This window comes from Pseudophryne corroboree, chromosome 1 (genome assembly GCF_028390025.1).
Source record: "Pseudophryne corroboree isolate aPseCor3 chromosome 1, aPseCor3.hap2, whole genome shotgun sequence".
Classification (NCBI taxonomy): domain Eukaryota; kingdom Metazoa; phylum Chordata; class Amphibia; order Anura; family Myobatrachidae; genus Pseudophryne; species Pseudophryne corroboree.
This window is the reverse complement of record NC_086444.1, coordinates 633,263,702-633,287,868: the sequence shown is the minus strand read 5'-3', so window position 1 is coordinate 633,287,868 and position 24,167 is coordinate 633,263,702. Positions and strand designations below refer to the sequence as shown.

The following is a 24,167-nucleotide window of genomic DNA, read 5'->3' as shown; positions in this document are numbered from 1 at the left end:
TGTTTTCGTTTAGGATCTGGATCCCCGTTCGTGTTTTGGATCTGGATTGGTTTTGCCAAAACTACCCTTTCGGGTTTTGGTTTTGGATCTAGATGATTTTTGAAAAAAACATAAAAACAGCTAAAATCACAGAATTTGGGGGTAATTTTGATCCTACGGAATTATTAACCTCAAAAACATTAATTTCCACTCATTTCCAGTCTATTCTGAACACCACACAATATTGTTTTTAGGCCAAAAGGTTGCACCAAGGTCACTGGATGACTAAGCTTAGTGACACAAGTGGGTGGCACAAACACCCTGGCCCATCTAGGAGTGGCACTGCAGTGGCAGACAGGATGGCGGATTTAAAAACTAGGCCCCAAAGAGCACATAATGCAAAGAAAAAAAAAGTGGTGCAAGATGGAATTGTCCTTGGGCACCCCCCACCCTTATGTTGTATAAACAGGACATGCACACTTTAACAAACCAATCATTTCAGCAACAGGGTCTGCCACACGACTGTGGCTGAATTGATTGGTTTGTTTGGGTCCCCTCAAAAAAAGAAGCAATTAATCCCCCCAACAAAAAAGAAGCAATTAATCTCTCATTGCACAAACTGGCTCTACAGAGGCAAGATGTCGTCCTCATCCTCCGAGTCCTCACCCCTTTCAGTGTGTACATCCTCTTTCTCACAGAGTATTCATTTGTCCACACTGGAATCCACCATCACAGGTCCCTGTGTACTTTCTGGAGGCAATTGCTGGTAAAGGTCTTCCTGGCGGAATTTATAATTCATTTTGATGAACATCATCTCCACATTTTCTGGAAGTAACCTTCTACACCGATCGCTGACAAGGATACCAGCTGCACTATACACACTTTTGGAGTACACACTGGAGGTGGGGGGCAACTTAGGTAAAATAAAGCCAGTTTGTGCAAGGGCCTCCAAATTGTTTATTTTTACTGCCAGTATACATACGGACTGTCTGACATGCCTACTCTGATGCTGTCGCCCATATAATCCTCCACCATTCTTTCAATGGTGACAGCATCATATGCAGTGACAGTAGACATGTCAGTAATTGTTGGCAGCTCCTTCAGTCCAGACCAGATGTCAACACTTGCTCCTGTCTGCCCTGCATCACTGCCAGCGGGTGGGCTCGGAAATGTTATCCGTTTCCTCGCAGCCCCAGTTGCGGGAGAAAATGGAGGAGCTGTTGACGGGTCACGGTCCGCTTGAGATGACAATTTTCTCACCAGCAGGTCTTTGAACCTCTGCAGACTTGTGTCTGCCGGAAAGAGAGATACAATGTAGGCTTTAAACCTAGGATCGAGTATGGTGGCCAAAATGTAGTGCTCTGATTTCAACAGATTGACCACTCTTGAATTCTGGCAAATCGAATGAAGGGCTCCATCCACAAGTCCCACATACTTAGCAGAATCGCTCCATCTTAGCTCCTCCTTCAATTTCTCCAGCTGCTTAAGCCTGATGAGGGGAATGACCATACTCAAGTAGGCAGTGTCTGATCTGACTTCACGTGTGGCAAGTTCAAAGAGTTGGAGAACCATGCACAACATGGAAATCACTTTTCACCTTTCACTTTTTCGCTTGAGTCCGGTGCATTCCCCCTCCTTTGCCTATTTCGTAGGTCGATGTATGGCTTGAATGGCCTTTTGCTGCTCCTCCATCCTCTGAAGTATATGGAGGGTTGAATTCCACCTCGTTACCACCTTTTGCTTCAGGTGATGGCAGGGCAGCTCAGGAGTGTTTGCTGGTGCTCCAGTCTTCGGCACGCAGTCGCTGAATGTCGAAAGTGGACCACAATTTTTTGGGCCACCGACAGCATCTCCTGCACGCCCCTGTCAATTTAAAAAAAAAAATCTGCACCACCAAATTAATTCTATGTGCAAAACATGGGACTTACTGGAATTTGGCCAAATGTAATGCACGCATAATATTGGTGGCTTTGTCCGATATCACAAATCCCAAGAAGAATCTAAGTGGGGTAAGCCATTGTGCGATGATGTCCCTCAGTTTCCATAATGGACTGTCAGCGGTGTGTCTTTTATGGAAACCGGTGATACACGGCGTAGCCTGCCTAAGAACGAGTTGGCTTTTGTGAGATGCTGCTACTGGTGCCGTTGCTGTTGTTGCTGCAGGAGGCGATACATCTACCCAGTGGGCTGTCACAGTCATGTAGTCCTTAGTTTGCCCTGCTCCATTTGTCCACATGTCCGTGGTTAAGTGGATACTGGGTACAACCGCATTTTTCAGGACACTAAGGATACTTTTCTTAATGTCACTGTAGAGTCCGGGAATCGCTTGCCTAGTGAAGTGGAATCTAGATGGGATTTGGTACCGGGGACACAGTACATCCATCAACTGTCTAAATCCCACTGCACTACTGGCGGATACTGGACGCACGTCTAACACAAGCTTAGTTGTTATGGCTTCAGTAATCCGCTTTGCAACAGGGTGACTGCTGTCATATTTCATCTTCCTCGCAAAGGACAGTCAATTGCTTAGTTGAAGTAGTACAAGTGGTCTTCCAAATTCCCCTCTGGGATGACGATCGACTCCCAGCAGCAACAACAGCAGCGGCAGCAGTAGGTGTACCACTCAAGGATCCTCTGGAAGAATCCCGGTTAGGAGAGGACTCGTCAGTCATGCCAGTGACATGGCCTGCAGGACTACTTATGTTCCTGACTGAGCAGGAAATTGACGTTGAGGGAGTTGGTGATGTGGCTTGCAGGAGCTTGCGTACAACAGGAAGAAGGGATTTAGGTGTCAGTGGACTGATTACGCTCTTACCCAAGGTTTCTGAAACGGACACTGACTTCTGATGAATGCGCTGCAGATGACTTATAAGGGAGGATGTTCCTAGGTGGTTAACGTCCTTACCACTACTTATTACGGATTGACAAAGGCAACACACGGCTTGACTCCTGTTGTCCGGATTTGTGGAGAAATAATTCCACACCAAAGTGGTGGCTTTTTTGGTATTTTGCTTGGGCATGACAATGGGCTTTCTCATCCCATGGACAACAACTGTCTCCACTGGTGCCTTATTCAAACAAACCACTTCACCATCAGAATCCTCATCGTCAACTTTTTCCTCAGCGCCAGCTACACCAATATTCTCCCCATCCTGGTCTACGTCTACAGTGACATCCTCAATCTCAACATCAGCAACTGGACTGGTGGTGCTCCTCCCAGCGCTTGCAGGGGGCATGCAAATGGTGATAGTTGTTGGTGCAAATGGTGGCAAGTGGTTCCTGATCTTCCACTATTTTATACTCCAAATTGTTGTTCTCCATTTCACAGGACAGCACCCCTTTATTATTACAGCACACAGAACAGTGCCCCTTATTTTCACATCACCCCTGTATTCTTACAGCATACAGGACTAGTGTGTTTTTATTTTAACAACAGAAGCACCCCTTAATTATTACAGCATACAAGACTGGGCCAGCACCCCTGTATTTTCAAAGCATACATGACCAGTGTGCTTTGATTTTAACAACAGAAGCACCCCTGAAGTATTACAGCATACAAGACTGAGCCAGCACCCCTGTATTTTCATAGCATACAGAACCAATGTGCTTTGATTTTACCAGAAGCACCTCTGAATTTTTACAGTAAACAAGACTGGGCCAGCACCCCTGTATTTTCACAGCATACAGAACCAATGTGGTTTGATTTTACCAGAAGCACCTCTGAATTTTTACAGTATACAAGACTGGGCCAGCACACCTGTATTTTCACAGCATACAGGACCAGTGTGCTTTGATTTTAACAACTGCACCCCTGAATGATTACAGCATACAAGACTGGGCCAGCACCCCTGTATTTTCACAGCATACAGGACCAATGTGCTTTGATTTTAACAACTGCACCCCTGAATTCTTACAGCATACAGGACCAATGTGCTTTGATTTTAACAACTGCACCCCTGAATTCTTACAGCATACAGGACCAGTGTGCTTTTATTTTAACAGAAGCACCTCTGAATTTTTACAGCACACAAGACGGGGACAGCACCCCTGAATGATTACAGCATACAGGGCCAGTGTGATTTTATTTTAACAACTGCACCCCTGAATTTTTACAGCATACAAGACTGGGCCAGCACCCCTGTATTTTCACTGCATACAGGACCAGTGTGCTTTGCTCTTAACAACTGCATGCCTGAATGATTACAGCATACAGGGCCAGTGTGCTTTGATTTTAACAACTGCACCCCTGAATTTGTACAGCATACAGGGCCAGTGTGCTTTTATTTTAACAGAAGCACGCCAGAATTTTTACAGCATACAAGACTGGGCCGGCACCCCTCTATTTTCACAGCATACAGGACCAGTGTGCTTTGATTTTAACAACTGCACCCCTGAATTTTTACAGCATACAGGACTAGTGTGCTTTTATTTTAACATCAGAAGCAACCCTGAATTTTTGCAGCATACAGAATTGGGCCAGCACCCCTGTATTTTCACAGCATACAGGACCAGTGTGCTTTTATTTTAACAACAGCACCCCTGAATTTTTACAGCATACAGGAGGACAGTGCCCCTGCCCCCTGTACAACACAGTGGCAGCCAGGACAGCAACAACACACCCATGTACAGCTGCAGCACCCCCTAACAACACATGATGAAACACCAGTGAAAGCCAGGACAGCACCCCTTACATCACAGTGACAGGACAGCACCCCTAACAGAACCCCTAAAGAGCACATGCTGACCCCACCCAACGCCACCACCCACAGAGAGACAGAGGTCTGTCTCCTTCACTCCCCAAGTCTGGAGTGAAAATGGCGGCGGGTTTATATGGAATCCAAATCCCGCGAGAATCCGACAGTGGGATGATGACATTTTGCCTCATTCTGGTTTCCGAGTCTGGCTGGAAGTCCCGAGCCGGCTCGGATCCTGGCTTGGAACGTGAAGTTCGGGGGAGTTCGGTTATCTGGGAACCAAACCCACTCATCTCTAATATTTATTATTCGCCCAAGAAATTTTAACAATGAATTAGTTTAATTAGGCCTCAAAATAGGAAAGAGTAATGAAATCAGTGTATTGGAAAATTGTCGTGAGCAATCAGTTTGCTGGCTGTTGGGATCCCGGCGATCAGGATACCAACGCCGGATTCCCGACAGCTGAAATCCCGGCACACAGGGGCTATTCCCACTCGTGGTTGTCTACAACACCCATAGAGTGAGAATAGAACCTGTGGCAAGCGCATTCTGGTGGGCGGGATGCTGCCAGTATCCCGCCTGCTGGTAAATAGTATGTAACCCGTGAGCACAATGCACTGTATCTTCTATATACACAGTGAAGTATCAACTTAAATCACAGGAATTATATGCTAGGTACTGTATACAGTGCGTTATGATTATATTCATCAATTGTAGAATTAAATGTGAAGATTATCATTCACAGTTTGGAGCGAAGAGCACATATATGAATTTGAGTATAATCCTAATTCTGACAACTCTGGTTAAGTAGTCAGCCTCAGCCCTGACGAAGCTGTGTTGACGGTAATTAAATATATAAAAATCTAAATCTTTAATACAGGGGAATAATCTTTACCACATTAGTTTAAAAGAGTACAGATACAAAGGGGTATATTTACTAAGGTCCCGATTTTGACCGAGATGCCGTTTTTTCTTCAAAGTGTCATCTCGGTAATTTACTAAGCAAAAATCATGGCAGTGATGAGGGCATTCGTAATATTTTGGAAGTCCTAGGAAAAAATCACGAATCAATACACCATCGGTCAAATACGCCTGCAATTTGGTAGAAATCGGTCATTTACTAAAAAGTGCAAAACACAAACACTGCCGACAATAGCCAAACACTGCCGTGCTAAAATACAAATCGTGAAAAAGTACTAAAAAAAAACAGACCTGCTTTTTTTATCCCGTGTTTGTATAGGCATGTACGGATCCATGAGATCCGTGCATGTTTTTCAGTGGGAAGGGGTGGGAAATGTTATAATTTAACAAAAAAAAAATGCGTGGGGTCCCCCCTCCTAAACCAAACCAGCCTCGGGCTCTTTGAGCCGGCCCTGGTTGCAAAAATATGGGGAAAAAATTGACAGGGGTTCCCCCATATTTAAGCAACCAGCACCGGGCTCTGCGCCTGGTCCTGGTTCCAAAAATACGGGGGACAAAAAGCGTAGGGGTCCCCCGTATTTTTGAAACCAGCACCGGGCTCCACTAGCTGGACAGATAATGCCACAGCCGGGGGTCACTTTTATACAGTGCCTTGCGGCCGTGGCATCAAATATCCAACTAGTCACCCCTGGCCGGGGTACCCTGGGGGAGTGGGGACCCCTTCAATCAAGGGGTCCCCCCCCCAGCCACCCAAGGGCCAGGGGTGAAGCCCGAGGCTGTCCCCCCATCCAATGGGCTGCGGATGGGGGGCTGATAGCCTTTGTTGAAAGTAATGAATATTGTTTTTAGCAGTACTACAAGTCCCAGCAAGCCTCCCCCGCAAGCTGGTACTTGGAGAACCACAAGTACCAGCATGCGGCGGAAAACCGGGCCCGCTGGTACCTGTAGTACTACTACTAAAAAAATACCCCAATAAAGACATTACACACACACCTTGAAAGTATAACTTTAATGCATACATACACACCAACATACACACCACCATATACACATACTTACCTTATGTTCACACGAGGGTCGGTCCCCTTCTCCAGTAGAATCCATGGTGTACCTGTTGAAAAAATCCTACTCACCGAATCCAGTGTAGAGGGCTCCTCGGATAATCCATTTGTAATCCACGTACTTGTAAAAATAAAAAAAACGGGACACCCGACCACGAACTGAAAGGGGACCCATGTTTTCACATGGGACCCCTTTCCCCGAATGCCAGAAACCCCCTCTGACTGATGTCTAAGTGGGTTTCTTCAGCCAATCAGGGAGCGCCACGTTGTGGCACCCTCCTGATCGGCTGTGTGCTCCTGTACTGTCTGACAGGCGGCACACGGCAGTGTTACAATGTAGCGCCTATGCGCTCCATTGTAACCAATGGTGGGAACTTTGTGGTCAGCGGTGAGGTCACTTTCGGTCAACCACTGACTACAAAATTCCCACCATTGGTTACAATGGAGCGCATAGGCGCTACATTGTAACACTGCCGTGTGCCGCCTGTCAGACAGTACAGGAGCACACAGCCGATCAGGAGGGTGCCACAACGTGGCGCTCCCTGATTGGCTGAAGAAACCCACTTAGACATCAGTCAGAGGGGGTTTCTGGCATTCGGGGAAAGGGGTCCCATGTGAAAACATGGGTCCCCTTTCAGTTCGTGGTCGGGTGTCCCGTTTTTTTATTTTTACAAGTACGTGGATTACAAATGGATTATCCGAGGAGCCCTCTACACTGGATTTGGTGAGTAGGATTTTTTCAACAGGTACACCATGGATTCTACTGGAGAAGGGGACCGACCCTCGTGTGAACATAAGGTAAGTATGTGTATATGGTGGTGTGTATGTATGCATTAAAGTTATACTTTCAAGGTGTGTGTGTAATGTCTTTATTGGGGTATTTTTTTAGTAGTAGTACTACAGGTACCAGCGGGCCTGGTTTTCCGCCGCATGCTGGTACTTGTGGTTCTCCAAGTACCAGCTTGCGGGGGAGGCTTGCTGGGACTTGTAGTACTCCTACTAAAAACAATATTCATTACTTTCAACAAAGGCTATCAGCCCCCCATCCGCAGCCCATTGGATGGGGGGGACAGCCTCGGGCTACACCCCTGGCCCTTGGGTGGCTGGGGGGGGGACCCCTTGATTGAAGGGGTCCCCACTCCCCCAGGGTACCCCGGCCAGGGGTGACTAGTTGGATATTTGATGCCACGGCCGCAAGGCACTGTATAAAAGTGACCCCCGGCTGTGGCATTATCTGTCCAGCTAGTGGAGCCCGGTGCTGGTTTCAAAAATACGGGGGACCCCTACGCTTTTTGTCCCCCGTATTTTTGGAACCAGGACCAGGCGCAGAGCCCGGTGCTGGTTGCTTAAATATGGGGGAACCCCTGTCATTTTTTTCCCATATTTTTGCAACCAGGGCCGGCTCAAAGAGCCCGAGGCTGGTTTGGCTTAGGAGGGGGGACCCCACGCAATTTTTTTTTTAAGTTTAAACATTTTTTATTTTTTTTTACAAGGTGCACAATGAAGCCCTGCACGGATCTCTCAGATCCGGCCGAGATTCATTGTATTAAAGTCGGCAGTGTTTTACAAGTCACTCACGTAAAACACTGCCTAAAAAAAACGAATGACATCGACATCGGAAAAACCGAAAATGCAGAATACGGCAGCTTAGTAAATTAGTCGTAATCAATTCAAAAAGTTGCATATTTACACTTTCGATGTCAGTCGTGATTGAACTTTGACCTCAAACGGGAAAATACGATTCTTAGTAAATTTACCCCATAATCTCTTGCCTACCCATCTTTGAAAGGTACTACCATGCCACACAGTTGAGCCTCCCTTTTTTTCCCCTTTGACCTCCACCCTCTTTTTGCCTCTTCCCTTTACCCTGCTCCCTGCCCGCATGTTCTCATGTTGTCACAGCGCTCAGGTTTTTTTTCCTTTCCTTGGGTTCCTCTTTTTGCGTTTCTTGTTGCCAAATTTAATGGTTTAGTGATTAATGCCTCACGGTCTGTTTCACATTTTGGAAAATATTTGAGCTTACCTGCTTTTTCGAGTGTACCTGTTATTGTATTTTATTATGTTTCGCAACTTGCTATCTGCTAATTTGTGCCTCCGAACCACATATGTTTTTCCTTATGTTTGGACATGCTCCTTATGTCCCCACCGCTAAGGAGCATTTTTTGTATTTTATATGGCATTTATTTTGTGTTTCTACTCTCTTTACATGTTTATTCTCTCCATTCCTCCTCTTTCTTTTCCTTGTCCTTTCTCTCCATTTGACAACACTTCATATCTAGTACCTTATGGTGACTGATCTTGCCCGATCATCCCATAGGGTCATCTCTATTAATGCTAAACACAGGGAGTTTGTTGGACTCTGCTCATCTGGGTGGTCATCCTACTAAGGGGGAAATGCAGGATTTCTAGAGGGGGGTATCCAAATGCAATTCACAATCTCCAGCTCTGCAGAACATTGGAGCAAGTGCGGGAGTCTTTCGGAGTGGTAGAAGAATCCTGGACATTAGTGTACACATTAGTCTTTTTACACACTGGATACTGCATGTAATACAGTATAAATATTTAACACTATATATGGTCTACAGTATAGGCTTTATCAAATATTTTAAACATATTTAATATAAATAAATTAAGTGGTCAGGAACATCCTATAATAAATAAATAAATAAATACACAAACAAAATAATAGAACCAGTGGGAGATAGAACTGTACTTTCTAAGCCCATATTCTGCCACCTTTTATTAAGGCTCAAGTCTCTTCTTTCTGGCAGCTACTCCTCTCTGGTCCAGTGCACTGATTGAGGGCTCAGATTTTCTACAAACTCATCACAATGGGTAGAAGAAGCTGCTACCACTGGGAATGTTCAGCAGCCTTGTCCCTTAAACTTCATGTTGTGGTGGCAGCTCTAGTAATCGTATTATATACTATTCTTGTCATAATTTGAGCCACTCATCAAGTTGACGGGGATTTCCGGGCAACCAGAAACCCCCTGTGTTTGCCTATGCTACTCTCGAGAGACTGGTCATAATCCCTATAGAGTGTAAACTTGCGAGTAGGGCCTTCCTACCTCTATGACTTTGTTATTACCCAGTTTTGTTATATCATTATTTCCAATTGTAAATCGCAACGGAATTTGCTGCGCTATATAAGAAACTGTTAATAAATAAATAATCCTCAAACTCATCATGTCGTGATAGTCAGTAAAAATTGTAGCTATACACTACAACGATATGTCTGAGGCTGAAGTCGGAGGTGGATTCCCTTGAACTCTCCCGGGAGCTTCCCGGGAGTGGTTCCATACGATTCCATACGATTTGGTACATTTTGCATGCGATATAGCTTATGCGATCCCAGCCATGCCTGCGGGAACCGACATATCACGAGTGCAGCACTAACGATCTAGGGGAGATGATCCGACCCTCACGGGAACACACATTGGATCGGATCAGATCAGAAACACATCCAAAATGCCTGATTTCACCCAATATATCGTGCCGAATGCCCGAAACTGGATGAAAATCGGGAATTCTCGTTCTAGTGTATGGGGCCCTTAAGAATGAAGACTATACAGGGACCACGCACGTTCCACTTCAACTCCTCCTCAAACCAAAAATCATCCACACAGTACAACGTTGGTTAATTGGTTCCAGAGATCAGTTCTCTTAACACAAAATGCTTGCATAAGGTAGTAACACACAGTCACTCTGGATAAGTGCAAAATCCAATATCCAATCATTCAGAATGTTCTTTTTATATGTAATAGTTATCTCTGCAATATTTGTGTCAAGCAGCGACAATCACAGTTAAAGTGCCGTCTGACAACTATATTGCAGCTGTAATAGATGGTATTGCTGTTTTGCACATCTCATAAAAGCAGAGTAAGCTATATTATGTTTGTATCAATTCAGCCAACAAAGTTGAGAATGAAACCTATGCAATGAATTGGAATGTCTGTTCCTAATACTCATGTAAATTCTATTGTGTTTCCACACTCCTGTACTGCAGCTTCTTAACCAGTTAACTGGCATGGTCAGATCACATGCAAATACGCCCCCCACTGTGTCCCCCAGTTTTTGATGAGGAAACCCGCTCTGCAGATGTGCATAATATAATATTTAAATTATTTAAAAATACTTTTTAAACTGTATTAAATGTAAAAAAAAAAAAAAAACAACTACAGGTATATGAACGGTTTTGAAGGGACAAATCATCAATTAAGTGGTAAAAGAGTAAATTACAATCAAGATCTTGTATATCATGTTTTTAAATGCCCCGTCAGCCATAGAAAAGGCTGATCAGACTAATTCCTTATTAAAAAAATGTAAAATAAAAGTTAACTATTTAATGGCTTGAGATTAACATTTATATTAAGAGGTTCAAAGAATATTATGTGCAAAACTAATATATGAACAATATTGTGTAATTGACAGCCACATGTGACAAAGTAGGTCACAAAGGTAATAATAATAAAAAACTAAACAGTTGAAAATATCAGAAAAATGCAATGGCAACAGAACCACTATCACAGTATTGCAGCTGTAACTTCAAAGATTAGTAAATAATGAGTTTAAATATCTAATAAAACATGGTCATCTTGGTGTAATGTAATAAAATATGTCTAGATATGATTTGTTAGTATCAAACCCTAAATGTTTGATAAGATAGTATGTTATTATACAAGAATATTCAAGTTTAGTGACTGTAACTATAAAGACATAGGGGCCTATTTATTGATATTTATGAGAAATAAGTTTAATTCCTCTTCGTCATATATTACACTAATTATGCTTTTTAGGGGCAATTTACAATGTCACCACAGTCTAAAAAGTGATTGATTACGCAACACTTTACTTACTGGTCTGCAGGCCCGGCGACAGGGGGGGTCAAAGGGGACACCCGTCCCGGGCCCCGTCATTGTGAGGGGCCCCAAGGTCCAGCGGTGGCAGCATATCATAATAAATGTACATAATTCTATAACTCGCGGCACCGCACCAGCCGCGTGCGGCCCGCTGTGTGGTTGAGTTGTTGTTTTTTTCGGCAGCACCCCCCCCATCCCTCCAAGCCGTGTGGTCACCCCCTCAGTGCACAGCCCCAGCCAGGTCAGCTGTCAGCCTGAGCCAGCCAGTCCCCGGCCGTGCTGTATGCTGTGCAGTGCACTGACGTTGCACCAGTCACACACGATGACGCCCGTCCGGACCGCCCCTCCTCTTCGAGTCCTCACCGCACGCCTCCCTGTCTCTGCTGTGTGAGCTGTAAGGAGCCGGAGCGCCAAGCAGGAGTGGCCCAGGACAGTACTGCTGGATTCTGAGCCTGGTCAATTAGCGGCGCCGGCGGCTGTGTGTTGCTGCTGGTAAGGCTCTCCAACTCCAGAATGTTTAGGGATTTGGGTTTGGTTTGGGGCTTTGGGATTGGTTTGGGTTGGGCTGCGGGCAGGCAGGCACATTATGCATGCAGCATTCTGCACATATAGATGCATCTGCATGCATGCATGTCAGATGAGATCAGAGCAGAATGTCTGTGTGGTGGTGACTGGTCTTTCAGGCTCATCTGCTGCTCAGCACAGACAGTACAGAATTCCTGGCCATTGTGTGTCTGGGAATCTTCATTTTGGAAAGAGATGATCCCAATATATCAGTATTGTATTAGGCAGGCGGGGTTGGGATCGGGCGACCGGCGGTCGGGATCCCGGTGGTCAGCATACTGACGCCGGGATACCCACAAGTGGGAATATGGCTGGGCCCCCTGCCGGCATTCTGGCGTCCGGGATCCCGGCGTCGGTATGCTGACCACCAGGATTCCGGCTGCCGGGATCATAACTACATCCCAGGGAGGTGCATGTGACGGTCGTGGGGAAGAACATAGTGCAGACAATGTTTTTAGGGCCGGGTGGGGTGGCCCGCAGAGATATTACTGTACCGGGCCCCAAGATTTCTGTTGCCGGCCCTGCTGGTCTGGACCCAGCAGAGCTCATGCGCATACACGACCATCCGGCTGCACGTGGACAAGTGGTAATTAGTCTACAATGTTGTAAAACCATTTAAAGTTGGCAAGGGCGGATTGGGTACTGAAAGTGGCCCTGGAACAAATTGTAGAAGTGGCCTCATACGGGCAACATCAGAGTTATACCATGTAACTATGGCAGCCGCACCACCCCTCACGTGTCAAGAAACTAAACGGGCCCGTATGCACATTGGCCCACCGGGAAACTTTTACAGAGTAGACCCTATGGACAATCCGCACATGAAAGTTGGTATTAGTTAGCACAGTCAAGCTCTGAAATGATAAGATATTTGTACCTCCTGATGCGTCAGGTAGCCCCCTGCACACATCAAAGGTGCGTGGGACCAAAAAGCATTTGCTGTACCAGAATGTCACAATGTAGCACTTGGCTCCCTGTTACTGTGGAGGAGCCAGCATTTTGGAAGGGTGACACCGGGGTGCAAATCGCACCCCCTTGTGATGCCTCTGGAAAAGATATCTCCAATTTTTGATGGATTAACGTCTGTTAAATTTCCTTGATGATCAAAAAATATGTTAATCCTCCGAAGGAGACAATTTCTGAGAATTTACTGAATTTGACCCCTTGATAAACAGGACCCACAGAGACATAGATCTATTAATGATAATTTAGCGTAAATTAGCACGTCAGTTGTATACGAGATTGCATTATTTTATAAGAGTATATAAATATGTATATAAGAAAAAATATTAGCACAATACCTGTTACAAAAACTACACATTGTCATCCTACTACAGTACAATGAAAAGACATGTATATGGATATAGATATTACGTACAGCACTGTAGGTGGGTCTCACTTTTCCAATACTCCCAGAACAATGTTGTATTCAGGATGACATATATAAAAAATAAATAAAATACATAGTATAATACTGTCTAAAATGACATAGAAAGATCCACCACACTTTGTCACATAGAAGAAATCCAAAATGTAAATTTACAAGACTTGGGTTGTAGTATAATAGAAATAGATTAAAAATAATCTCACAGTAACAGACAAAATTGTGTCACAGTCCGTACTTTTAAAAGTACTTTCTTACCTATGCAGTGTCTGTCTTGGCTGGCGCAGAGGTCAGTGAGCTCCCAGAGGTCCGGCGGCGCTGATTCCACATGAGGGCTCCTGCAGCGGATGCTGCTTCTGTGCATAGCACTTCACATCACTGTCTTCCATCGTTTTAGTGTTGTTCTTCATTATACTCACTTCCTGGTGTTTGGGCCTAGTCAGAGTTTCCCTCCAATTGCGGACATGGGCGCTGCCATCTTGGATTCCATCAGCTGATCATCCATTGTCCAATCCTGGAGTTCCTTTCGTCAGGTGACTACAATATTCAATGAATCCACACTGCAAGGTATAAAGGGAACTTCTTGAGATTACCAATTTGTCAGTACAACAGTCTCTATACAGGAAGTAACAGCTCTGTGCTGAGCTCCTTCATTCCAGTGACTTTGTCTTTCCACAGTACTGCCAGTGTCAAGATTCAGGATCAAGCCCGGTCAGCACTCCAGTCCGTTCCGGTTCCATTCTGGTTACTACTGTTATTTGAACGTTGTCTTTTCTTCAATAATGCCAGTGTCAAGATTCTGGATCAAGCCCGGTCAGCACTTCATTCCGTTCTGGTTCCATTCCAGTTATTATTGTTATTTGAACTTTGTCTTTCTTCGGTCTATTTTGGTTCTATTCCGGTCACCATTCCGGTCATCATTTCTGTGGCTACCCTGGTATCTTTTTGTCATCATACAGTATCTGCAGTGAATCATGGACGTTGTTCTTTATTAACATTTTATTTAGATTATATCTGCCTCCAGGGTTAATCAGCTGACTCTGGGTTTGTCAAGAAGTTAGATCCCATATAACTTGAGCCACCAATGACTGATCAGAGTGACCTATTTAAACCCTTGAGGTGCACCTGCTCATGGCCAGTACAACTTGCACCTTACCTGATCCTGGCACCAGTATCAGCAATTCTGTTTCCTGAGTTGCAGTCCGGTGCACACTACTTTGTGCACGTCAGTGTTCCTGAGTTCTCTGGCTCCTGTTTTTGTGCTCCAGCTTCCAATTGCTTCCTGCATTGCGCACAGTGCCCATGCACTATTCCAGCCAACACTCAGGACATTTCAGTGCTCACCATTCACCCTGCAAAGTGCATTTCCTATATTTCTGTGCATACCTGTTCACAGCCTGCAGAGTGCACATCTAATACCAGTGTGCATTACCATTCACAGCCTGCAGAGTGCATATCTAATACCAGTGTGCATTACCATTCACAGCCTGCAGAGTGCACATCTAATACCAGTGTGCATTACCATTCACTGCCTGCACAGTGCACATCTAATACCAGTGTGCATTACCTTTCACAACATTCAGTGCGCACGTACATTCTAGTGTGTATTATTACTTTTACCAGTTGTGTGTATACCTGTGTGTCACTGACACACACCACCAATAGTGAGCACCAGAGCCGGCCCTAGGCATAGGCAAACTAGGCAATTGCCTAGGGCATCTGGTATGCCAGGGGGCACTAGCAGCTTCTGCTGATTAAAATGATATGCGGCATGCCTATATTCTGTGTGTAGCATTTCGTATGAAGGTACAACCACAGTCGCACACAGTATATAGGCATGCTGCATATAATTTTAATCAGCAGAAGCTGCTTGTGCATCCTAGCCACATAGCAATGCAAATAAGATGCATTTTCATAAAAAATAGGCACCCGACGTTAGCAGAGCTGCCAGTTGACTCACGCCAGGAACTAAATGTGTCTTTATGTGTATAAGGACATTAATAATTTGTAACATATGTGTAAGGGGCACTATGTGTGTCATTATGTGTATAAGGGCACTAATAATGTGCGGCATATGTGTTAGGGAAATTATGTGTATAAGGGCATTAATAAGGGTTGGCATAATGTGTAAGGCGCATTATGTTTATAAGGACATTAATAATGTGTGTCATGTATAAGGGGCATTAATGTGTGGTATTATGTGTATAAATGCATTACCAATGTGTGGTATTATGTGTATAAGGTGCTCTACTGTGTGGCATAACGTATAGAAAGGGCACTACTGTGTGGTCTAATGTGAATAAAGAGCAATATAGTGTGGTGTAATGTGAATGAGGAGCAATATGGTGTGGTGTAATGAGAATAAAGAGCAATATGGTGTGGTGTAATGTGAATAAGGAGGAATTCAGTATGATGTTATGTGAATGAGGGGTACTACTGTGAGGAGTAACGTATATAAGGTAAAGTGGTACGACTGTGTGATGTAATGTGAATAAGGGACACTATCGCATGATAAATTGTGAATAAAGTTGCACTACTGTGAGGCATAATTTGAATTGGGGGTACTATTGTGTGGCCATGCCCCTTGCCAGCAAAAACATATACCTTTTTGGGCTGCGCCGAATGTGCACACTGTTCTTATTTAAATTACAGGGGGAAGGAAATAAAAAGGACTGCTATGTGTGGGGGGTGATGGTCCTGGTATAGGGGTGCAGGGTCAGTGGCGGAACTAGCGGTGGTGCTAGGGGGCACCAGACAAAATCTTGCCTAGGTCATCATATTGGTTAGGGCCGGCTCTGGTGAGCACTCATCTTGTATCTGTGTTCAAGGCTTCAGCTAGTGTCTGCTATCACTGCAGGTCAGTATCCCAGTCCTTCAGCTGAGTATTTAATCTGTTCTCCTTCCTGGTCAGTAACTATCCAGTAGGTAGCACTGAATGCTGAGAAGCATCATTAGACCACCTAACTTCCTTAACTCCAGTTCTAACCAGTTTACCCAGTGGTCCCAGGCCAGAGTCCAATCACACTCCGATCTGACATACTCCTTTAATCATCAAAACCCTTAGCAATATCTCAGCTCTTTACATTTCCTCTCTCATCTACATAGTACGTACTCTTCAAAATACTACCCTGCATGTGATCTCCTTTCCTCTTCCTCACTGATTCACTTCTCACTCATGCCTCCAGGTTTGCTTTTATTTGACATCTATTCTCTTGGCGTCCCTTCCTCATGCCATCACACACGACACTACCACAAGTCAGGGTGGTAAAATGTCACCACTTTGCCACCTCCAAGTTCATGCTCGGAAATGTCCTATTTCACGGAAAGATCTGGTGAAGTTGTGTCCTACAGACACACAGCAATGCATAAAGTTGTTTCTCCACATGCACTGTATGCATAAACTTACGTCTGTGAATAGAGATCCATGCCACTCGGAACCAGCCCCAGCTGTCTTCTTAATACTTACAATAGACCTTGTCTTGAGAATTTATATGTGTGAAAATGTGGGGCAATTACTTGGCAAGTTAATTAGATTGATTCACCTTTTCATAGTGGTAAAAGAGATAGACAATAAACCATATTGGAATGTTCTCTCCTGGTAAATGGAAACTGATATAGCATGGGATAATAGCAAAGGCCAGGTTTGTTTTCATTCAACAAAACGCCCAATACAAAGAGATAGCTGATGTTTACTTTGGTGCTATAATTAGTGCATTCAGCAGTACATATTCACTGTAATATGTCATTAGCATCCATGTGGCTTTCTAACCCTTTCCTGGGCTCCATAATTTTAAGAAAGCTGTAAAATAGCAGCTGATAAACTAGAGCTAGAAGGAGCCAAAAGGTGGCGGCACCAAGATACACATGGTGGAAAACCATTCCACCAACTGCACACTGTCAGAAACAGGAAGTAGAGAAGTCGGACCATCAATAGGTGAGTAGGGGAGAAATAGTAACAGCAACAGGTTAGTGTAGGTGGAGGTAGCGGGACGAGCGCTACGAGTCCCCTCGCAGGCTCGCTTTGCTTGCCACGCTTCGAGCTTGGTGGCACGCTGCGCTCATCGCAGGATCTATTCCCACTTTGTGGGTGTCATGGACATCCACGAGTGGGAATAGCCCCTGTGAGCCGGTATTCCGTCTGTCGGCATTGTCGGCTGTTGGGATTCTGGCGTCGGCAAAGCTGTCGGCACTCCTGACTATAAGCTTATATGATTGGGTTCCTCATTCAGACATGTATGCAACAATGATTATGTATACAGTGCAGCAATGTATGCGTATAAGTGCACTGCACATGTGCCACAGTGGTGTTGTAACAGAGGTTGCAGTAAGGATTTATTCAAAAAGTGACTGACAGTAAGGGACTGTTTGTGGGAGGTAATAGGAGGGGGTGGGGGTGGCAAAGCAAATGCAGGTGTGTCATCCCAAATTCAGTTACAATCGCTCCGGTATCTTACTGCCAGTGGCAATGCTGTGTGACCAGAAAGTCAGATGGCTGCATCTTTGTACACATGTGGTAGTTCAGATGCCATAGTGAGCGTATCAGTACATCTCCAGGTGGCTGTGGAATTTGCTGTGGTGGCAATAGTGTACATCTCTGAATCAGGCCCTTGACATCAGTTGATGGATATAGCAGAGTTGTGTTTGGAATCTATTACATCCACACATTCATATTTTTATTCTTTTCTGCTTGCAGCTTTATTATTCCTGATGTATAAATGCCATGCTTACATACGTATTGTCCTTAGTATACATGCCTAACCTTTCTGTGTGCAGTGGCTGACCCTGTGGTGCTGTTGTTACTGTGCTTCCTTCCAGTCATTACTCACAATGCTGACTCAATACTGGATGTCCTTTTTTGTTTTATCTGCATGTTAACGCTAGTTACCTGAGTTTTATCATACTACTCCTTTTCACCACTTTCTATGTCCAATATATGTAGTAGCTGCATAGCCTGATGAACTTACACCATACGTGGCAGTACGGATGGTGTAATGGTTAGTATTACTGCCTCACAGCACTGAGGTCATGGGTTTGATTCCCACCATATTCTCCCTGTACTTGAGTGTGGTTTCCTCCCACAATCCAAAAATATACAGGTAGGTTAATTGGCTCTCATCAAAATGAACCCTAGCGTGAATGTGTGTACATGTGATAGGGACTATAGAGTGTAAGCTCCACTGGAGCAGGGACTGATGTGAATGGGCAAATATTCTCTCAGTAGAGCACTGCAGAATATGTGGGGTGTGGTATGGTATGCCGGCGGCCGGGCTCCCGGCGACCAGCATACCGGCGCCAGAAGCCTGACCGCCGGCATACCGACAGCGTGGCGAGCGCAAATGAGCCCCTTGCGGGCTCGCTACGCTCGCCACGCTGCGGGCATGGTGGCGCGCCACGCTATTTATTCTCCCTCCAAGGGGGTCGTGGACCCCCACGAGGGAGAAAAACTGTCGGTATGCTGGCTGCCGGGATTCCGGCGCTGGTACACTGTGCGCCGGGATCCCGACAGTCGGCAACCTGAAGACCACCCGAATATGTGTGCGCTATATAATTAACTGGTAATAACAAATAAATGTCCACAGGGATGTAAATCCTTAATTCGGATAACTCTATTGTTGGCTATATTGTTTAATGTACTGCCAAGCTGATAAATAGTCCAGGGCAGAAGGGCAATTAGCCATCAAAGACTTTGTAGTACAGAACTTTTCCTGGTCCTATATATACAGCCAAGATCAGACTATATGCTGCATGGATGGCCTGTGGGTTACATATTTTTAACAGTACCCAGGAAATTCCAGTTGTTTCCCTGGTGTAAAACATGCTCGTCATCATCAGAATACACAATATACCAGAGTGGTACACTTCAGGATCAGTGTGTTACCTGGACTCTTGTACCATCTTATGCAAAACATCTATTCCCACCTTTATAGCCTAAGAGTAATGAGAAAAGTGTGGGTGACCCACACTTAACACAAGTTAAAAGCACACTAATACACTAACAAAAAACAGACAGTCAATTTGGAAAGGTATGTCTTATATAGATGTAATTGTACAAGCCTGCCGTGTACATGTTACATGGTATCTGTTCATCCCTGGAGAAAGGTCCTATGCTGTACTGGGGGTAGTTTGGTGCAGTCTGCTCCTGCAGTTTACAATGTACTGTACTGCAGTACTGAGCTATGGGACATGAGCTGCCTGCTCCCTATCTCTCCCTCCTCCATCCCAGCACAGGCTCTGCAAGAGGAAGGAGGGGAAGGGGGTGACAGTGTTTTGGTGCAGTTCACATTATGCTTGGTGCTGGGACTGGCTGATGTATCCGTGGGACAGTCTTAGAAACCTCTGTTCATTGGTAACAAGCTTGAAGGTAATTTCAAATAACTCAATTCTTTCTTTTTAATTCTTAAATATATTTTTCATTTCAGGTGCACAAATTTCCTTTATTGTCTTCTCTTATCTAAGTCTCTTTAGCCCACTTTCTCTAATGTCTGATCTCTCATTGTATAATGCTGCACAAAGTGCCAATGGAGTATGCATTTACTGTGATAAATTCTAGGTCTGCAATGTAGCTAGTGTTACTGCTGAAGTATTCTGGAAATGAACTGGAACTTTTTCTTTTCACAGAAATAAATGAAAACTATAATTTAGGACTGCAGTGTTGTGTGACTTTAACTCATATAACTTTCTACACAGTACAAGTCTGTAAGCTTCATCAGTTTTCCATTGTCACACTGCATCCTGACTCTCTCTCAACCTCACTGGTTGGCAACCTCTCTCCGTTATTTGTCTGTACACGTATAATTCTAATTTACTCCCTTCCTTCCAACTCATTTAATCTATGTCTTTCCCATTTAGATGTCTCGTGGACATGTCTTACACCTCTTTCTCTCCTGTGCTCTCTCCATGGCTGTAATTCTCCCATCAACGCTTACTGCAGAATATGACAAGGGACAAAGAAAAATAGTCCATGTTCAAGGTTAGACATTGTTCTTGGCTTACTCTACTTTTCAAAGACATTGGCACAAAGAAGCTCTCACATTACAGATATATTATCTCATAGGTAACAGTTTTCTATATAATGCATTACTGATATGAAAACATATGGCACTGTGCTAAAGCAAAGAAATATAGTGCCTATAAATACAGCATTTCCCAGACCTATTACTTAATCCTGTTTTCATTTCCCAGGACAATAAAATAGTAAGTATTGCCTCTGGAGCTGACAGTGTGAAGTTCAGGGGAAACAACCAGAAAGAGTCTGGCAGCTCATGCTTGCCCTTGTAGACTCACCAGTGCTGAAGAGGTACAGGCTGCCTACTAGGCTGATGGTATCCAAGCACTGGTCTGTGTAACCCCCTTACACTAGTCACTAGTGTCTGAGTGTCCCATTCCCATAGAACTTGCCATAGTGCTCTTGAACAAGACAACAATGAGAGTAAAATATTCAAGACCACAACATATGGACCTGAGATGTCCTTCATAGAAAAAGCTGAAACCTGATTTCAGGAAACTAAAGCTCACTGTCCCTGTCTTGGTGTTCAGTGGGAGAAGGGGTTCTAAACATGAGATTATTCTTGTCTCAGACTCTCACAGTGCCAGGGGCGTTGCCTGACTGACAGACGTAGTTGTTACTCAGGCCCATGCTCACATGTGAGATGGGTGCAGACTCCTATCAGGGCATTCCCTCCTGGACTAGGGTCTTGCACAGTATTGGCCTAGGCATGTTCTTGTTTGCCCTTTTGGTAAACTTATGCCTGTTTGTGAAATACTTAATATAGTTGCCACACATGTACACTGTACATAACTGTAATAAAGCTCAATAGATATATAGGACACTACACCTAGCCAATATGACCCAATCTCAACACATGGCCATAGTATAATTCTACTATACCCTGGGGCGGATTTGGAATTAAAAGTGGCCCTGGAAAAAATTCCAAAGTGACCTTATGTGGGTGGTACCAAATCAAATGTAGGCAGAACTAATTTCAAAGCAAATGGGATTAGTACATCACTACACGTGTGTGGAAGCAGTTGGTTTCAATATGCTTGGTAGTCTGGTGGGCCTAACACTCACAGACATCTAAGCTGCTGTGACAAAACCCAAACCTCCACATTCCAAATAATACCCTCCCCATCGACACAGAACATAGACCCCAAATCCTCCTTACCCCAGAGTGCCCAAACTAACCTTCCCAAATATCATAAATGCCCAACCCCGTGGAGCCTAGAAACAGCCCAATAATTGTTACACTCCCAGATAACACCCACTCCTGTCCCTTTAACAGATGTCACAATGATAATTACATCCCTCCAATAGCACAGACTTACAGCAATGTAACAAAGCATAGAAAGTACCCAGTGCTCCAAGCCTACAGCAGACCCCATCACTCACTGCAGACCACTTCACACAGCATTGTCCCCCTTCATCCACACCCTACAAAAAAAACAAAAACACCCATTTGGGACTGTACCATATTATATGCTGAGACCACCTGAGAGGATGAGCACTAGTAGTGGGAGCCCTAGGGGGCACAGCACAGGAAGCCAGCTGAAGCTGATCTATGGCTGGTATTCAATTGTTTTATCACCAGTAGATGGCGCCCAACGGAGCTATTCAATTGTTGTTCCATTTGGGCGCGATCACACCCCGAGCTGAAATGAGTGAAAAGTGATCCATTTGACCCATGAGCTATATGCGGCTAAATCTGACACTTATTAGGCACAATATGCGCGCTAATAAAGAACAATTAAATATCGCCCCACGCTCTCCCATCACTTTAGACGGGAGATCGGGCATGATATAATAATTGAATACCGCCCTATGGCTGGGATATAATGAAGTCCGAGTTCGGCAGCTGTGCCTACCAAACCTGAATGATTTTTTAAAGGGGCAATCATGTACAAGGTCAAACCATGCCATGTATGTGATTGCCCCTTAAAAAAAAAGTCCAAGTTCAGCCAGCATCATGCATGGCCGCCAAACTTGGGCTTCATTATATCCCACCCTATATGTCATGTGTGATTTATGACTTATAGATCAGCTACATCTGTCTTCCTGTGCTCTGCCCCCTAAGGCACCCACTACTAGTGTTCATCAACTCAGGGGGTCTCAGCAAGGGTTAATTTGGGGGACAGGCAACAGCAGCAAGGGTTAACTTGGGTGACAAGCAATAGCAGCGGGGACCTCAGCAAGGGTTAACTTGGGTGACAGGCAACAGCAGCGGGGGTCACGGCAAGGGTTAACTTGGCTGACAGGCAACAGCAGAACTATTAATAAAATGTAAAGCAATACTGAGTATATTACATTAGGTAAAGCAAGTGGTTACAGGCACACTCACCAAGCCCTGCTGTTATAGGCAAGGAATTTGGAAATGAACAATTTCTCCTTCAATATGGAGATAAAGTAGCACCTTCCCTCCATGTCTGTCACTAGTACTATCATTACATGCTCCTCCATATCTATGAATGCAGAGAGGGGGTATTAGGACAGGACTGTGAGTCAGGGAGGGGGGTAATAGGACAGGGCTGTGAGTGCAGAGAAGGGGATGTTAGGGCAGGGCTGTGAGTGCAGAGAGAGTAGTATTAGGACAGAGGTCCTCAAACTCGGTCCTCGGGGGCCCACACAGTGCATGTTTTGCAGGTAACCCAGCAGGTGCACAGGTGTATTAATTACTCACTGACACATTTTAAAAGGTCCACAGGTGGAGCTAATTATTTCTCTTGAGATGCACTGTGTGGGCCCCCGAGGACCGAGTTTGAGGACGTTTGTATTAGGACAGGGCTGTGAGTACAGAGAGGGGGGTATTAGGACTAGTGATGTGCACCGGAAATTTTTCGGGTTTTGTGTTTTGGTTTTGTGTTCGGTTCCGCGGCCGTGTTTTGGATTCGAACGCGTTTTGGCAAAACCTCACCGAATTTTTTTTGTCGGATTCGGGTGTGTTTTGGATTCAGGTGTTTTTTTTCAAAAAACCCTAAAAAAACTGCTTAAATCATTGAATTTGGGGGTCATTTTGATCCCATAGTATTATTAACCTCAATAACCATAATTTACACTCATTTCCAGTCTATTCTGAACACCTCACACCTCACAATATTATTTTTAGTCCTAAAATTTGCACCGAGGTCGCTGGATGGCTACGCTAAGCGACACAAGTGGCCGACACAAACACCTGGCCCATCTAGGATTGGCACTGCAGTGTCAGGCAGGATGGCACTTCAAAAAAATTGTCCCCAAACAGCACATGATGCAAAGAAAAAAAGAGGCGCACCAAGGTCGCTGTGTGACTAAGCTAAGCGACACTAGTGGCCAACACAAACACCTGGCCCATCTAGGAGTGGCACTGCAGTGTCAGGCAGGATGGCCCTTCCAAAAAATACTCCCCAAACAGCACATGACGCAAAAAAAAAAGAGGCGCAATGAGGTAGCTGTGTGAGTAAGCTAAGCGACCCTAGTGGCCGACACAAACACCTGGCCCATCTAGGAGTGTCACTGCAGTGTCACGCAGGATGGCCCTTCCAAAAAATACTCCCCAAACAGCACATGATGCAAAGAAAAAAAGAGGCGCAATGAGGTAGCTGTGTGAGTAAGCTAAGCGACCCTAGTGGCCGACACAAACACCTGGCCCATCTAGGAGTGGCACTGCAGTGTCACGCAGGATGGCCCTTCCAAAAAATACTCCCCAAACAGCACATGACGCAAAGAAAAAAAGAG

General features: G+C 44.8%; 1 protein-coding gene across 1 annotated transcript in view; it reads left to right on the top strand.

Moving 5' to 3' along the window:
* HAPLN4 (hyaluronan and proteoglycan link protein 4) overlaps nucleotides 1-24,167 on the top strand; it is a 126,287-nt gene that overhangs the window by 90,252 nt on the left and 11,868 nt on the right. Inside the window, exon 9 of the mRNA XM_063914563.1 lies at nucleotides 20,309-20,429. Coding sequence (XP_063770633.1) covers nucleotides 20,309-20,429 — 121 coding nt within the window. The remainder of the gene's footprint in view (nucleotides 1-20,308; nucleotides 20,430-24,167) is intronic.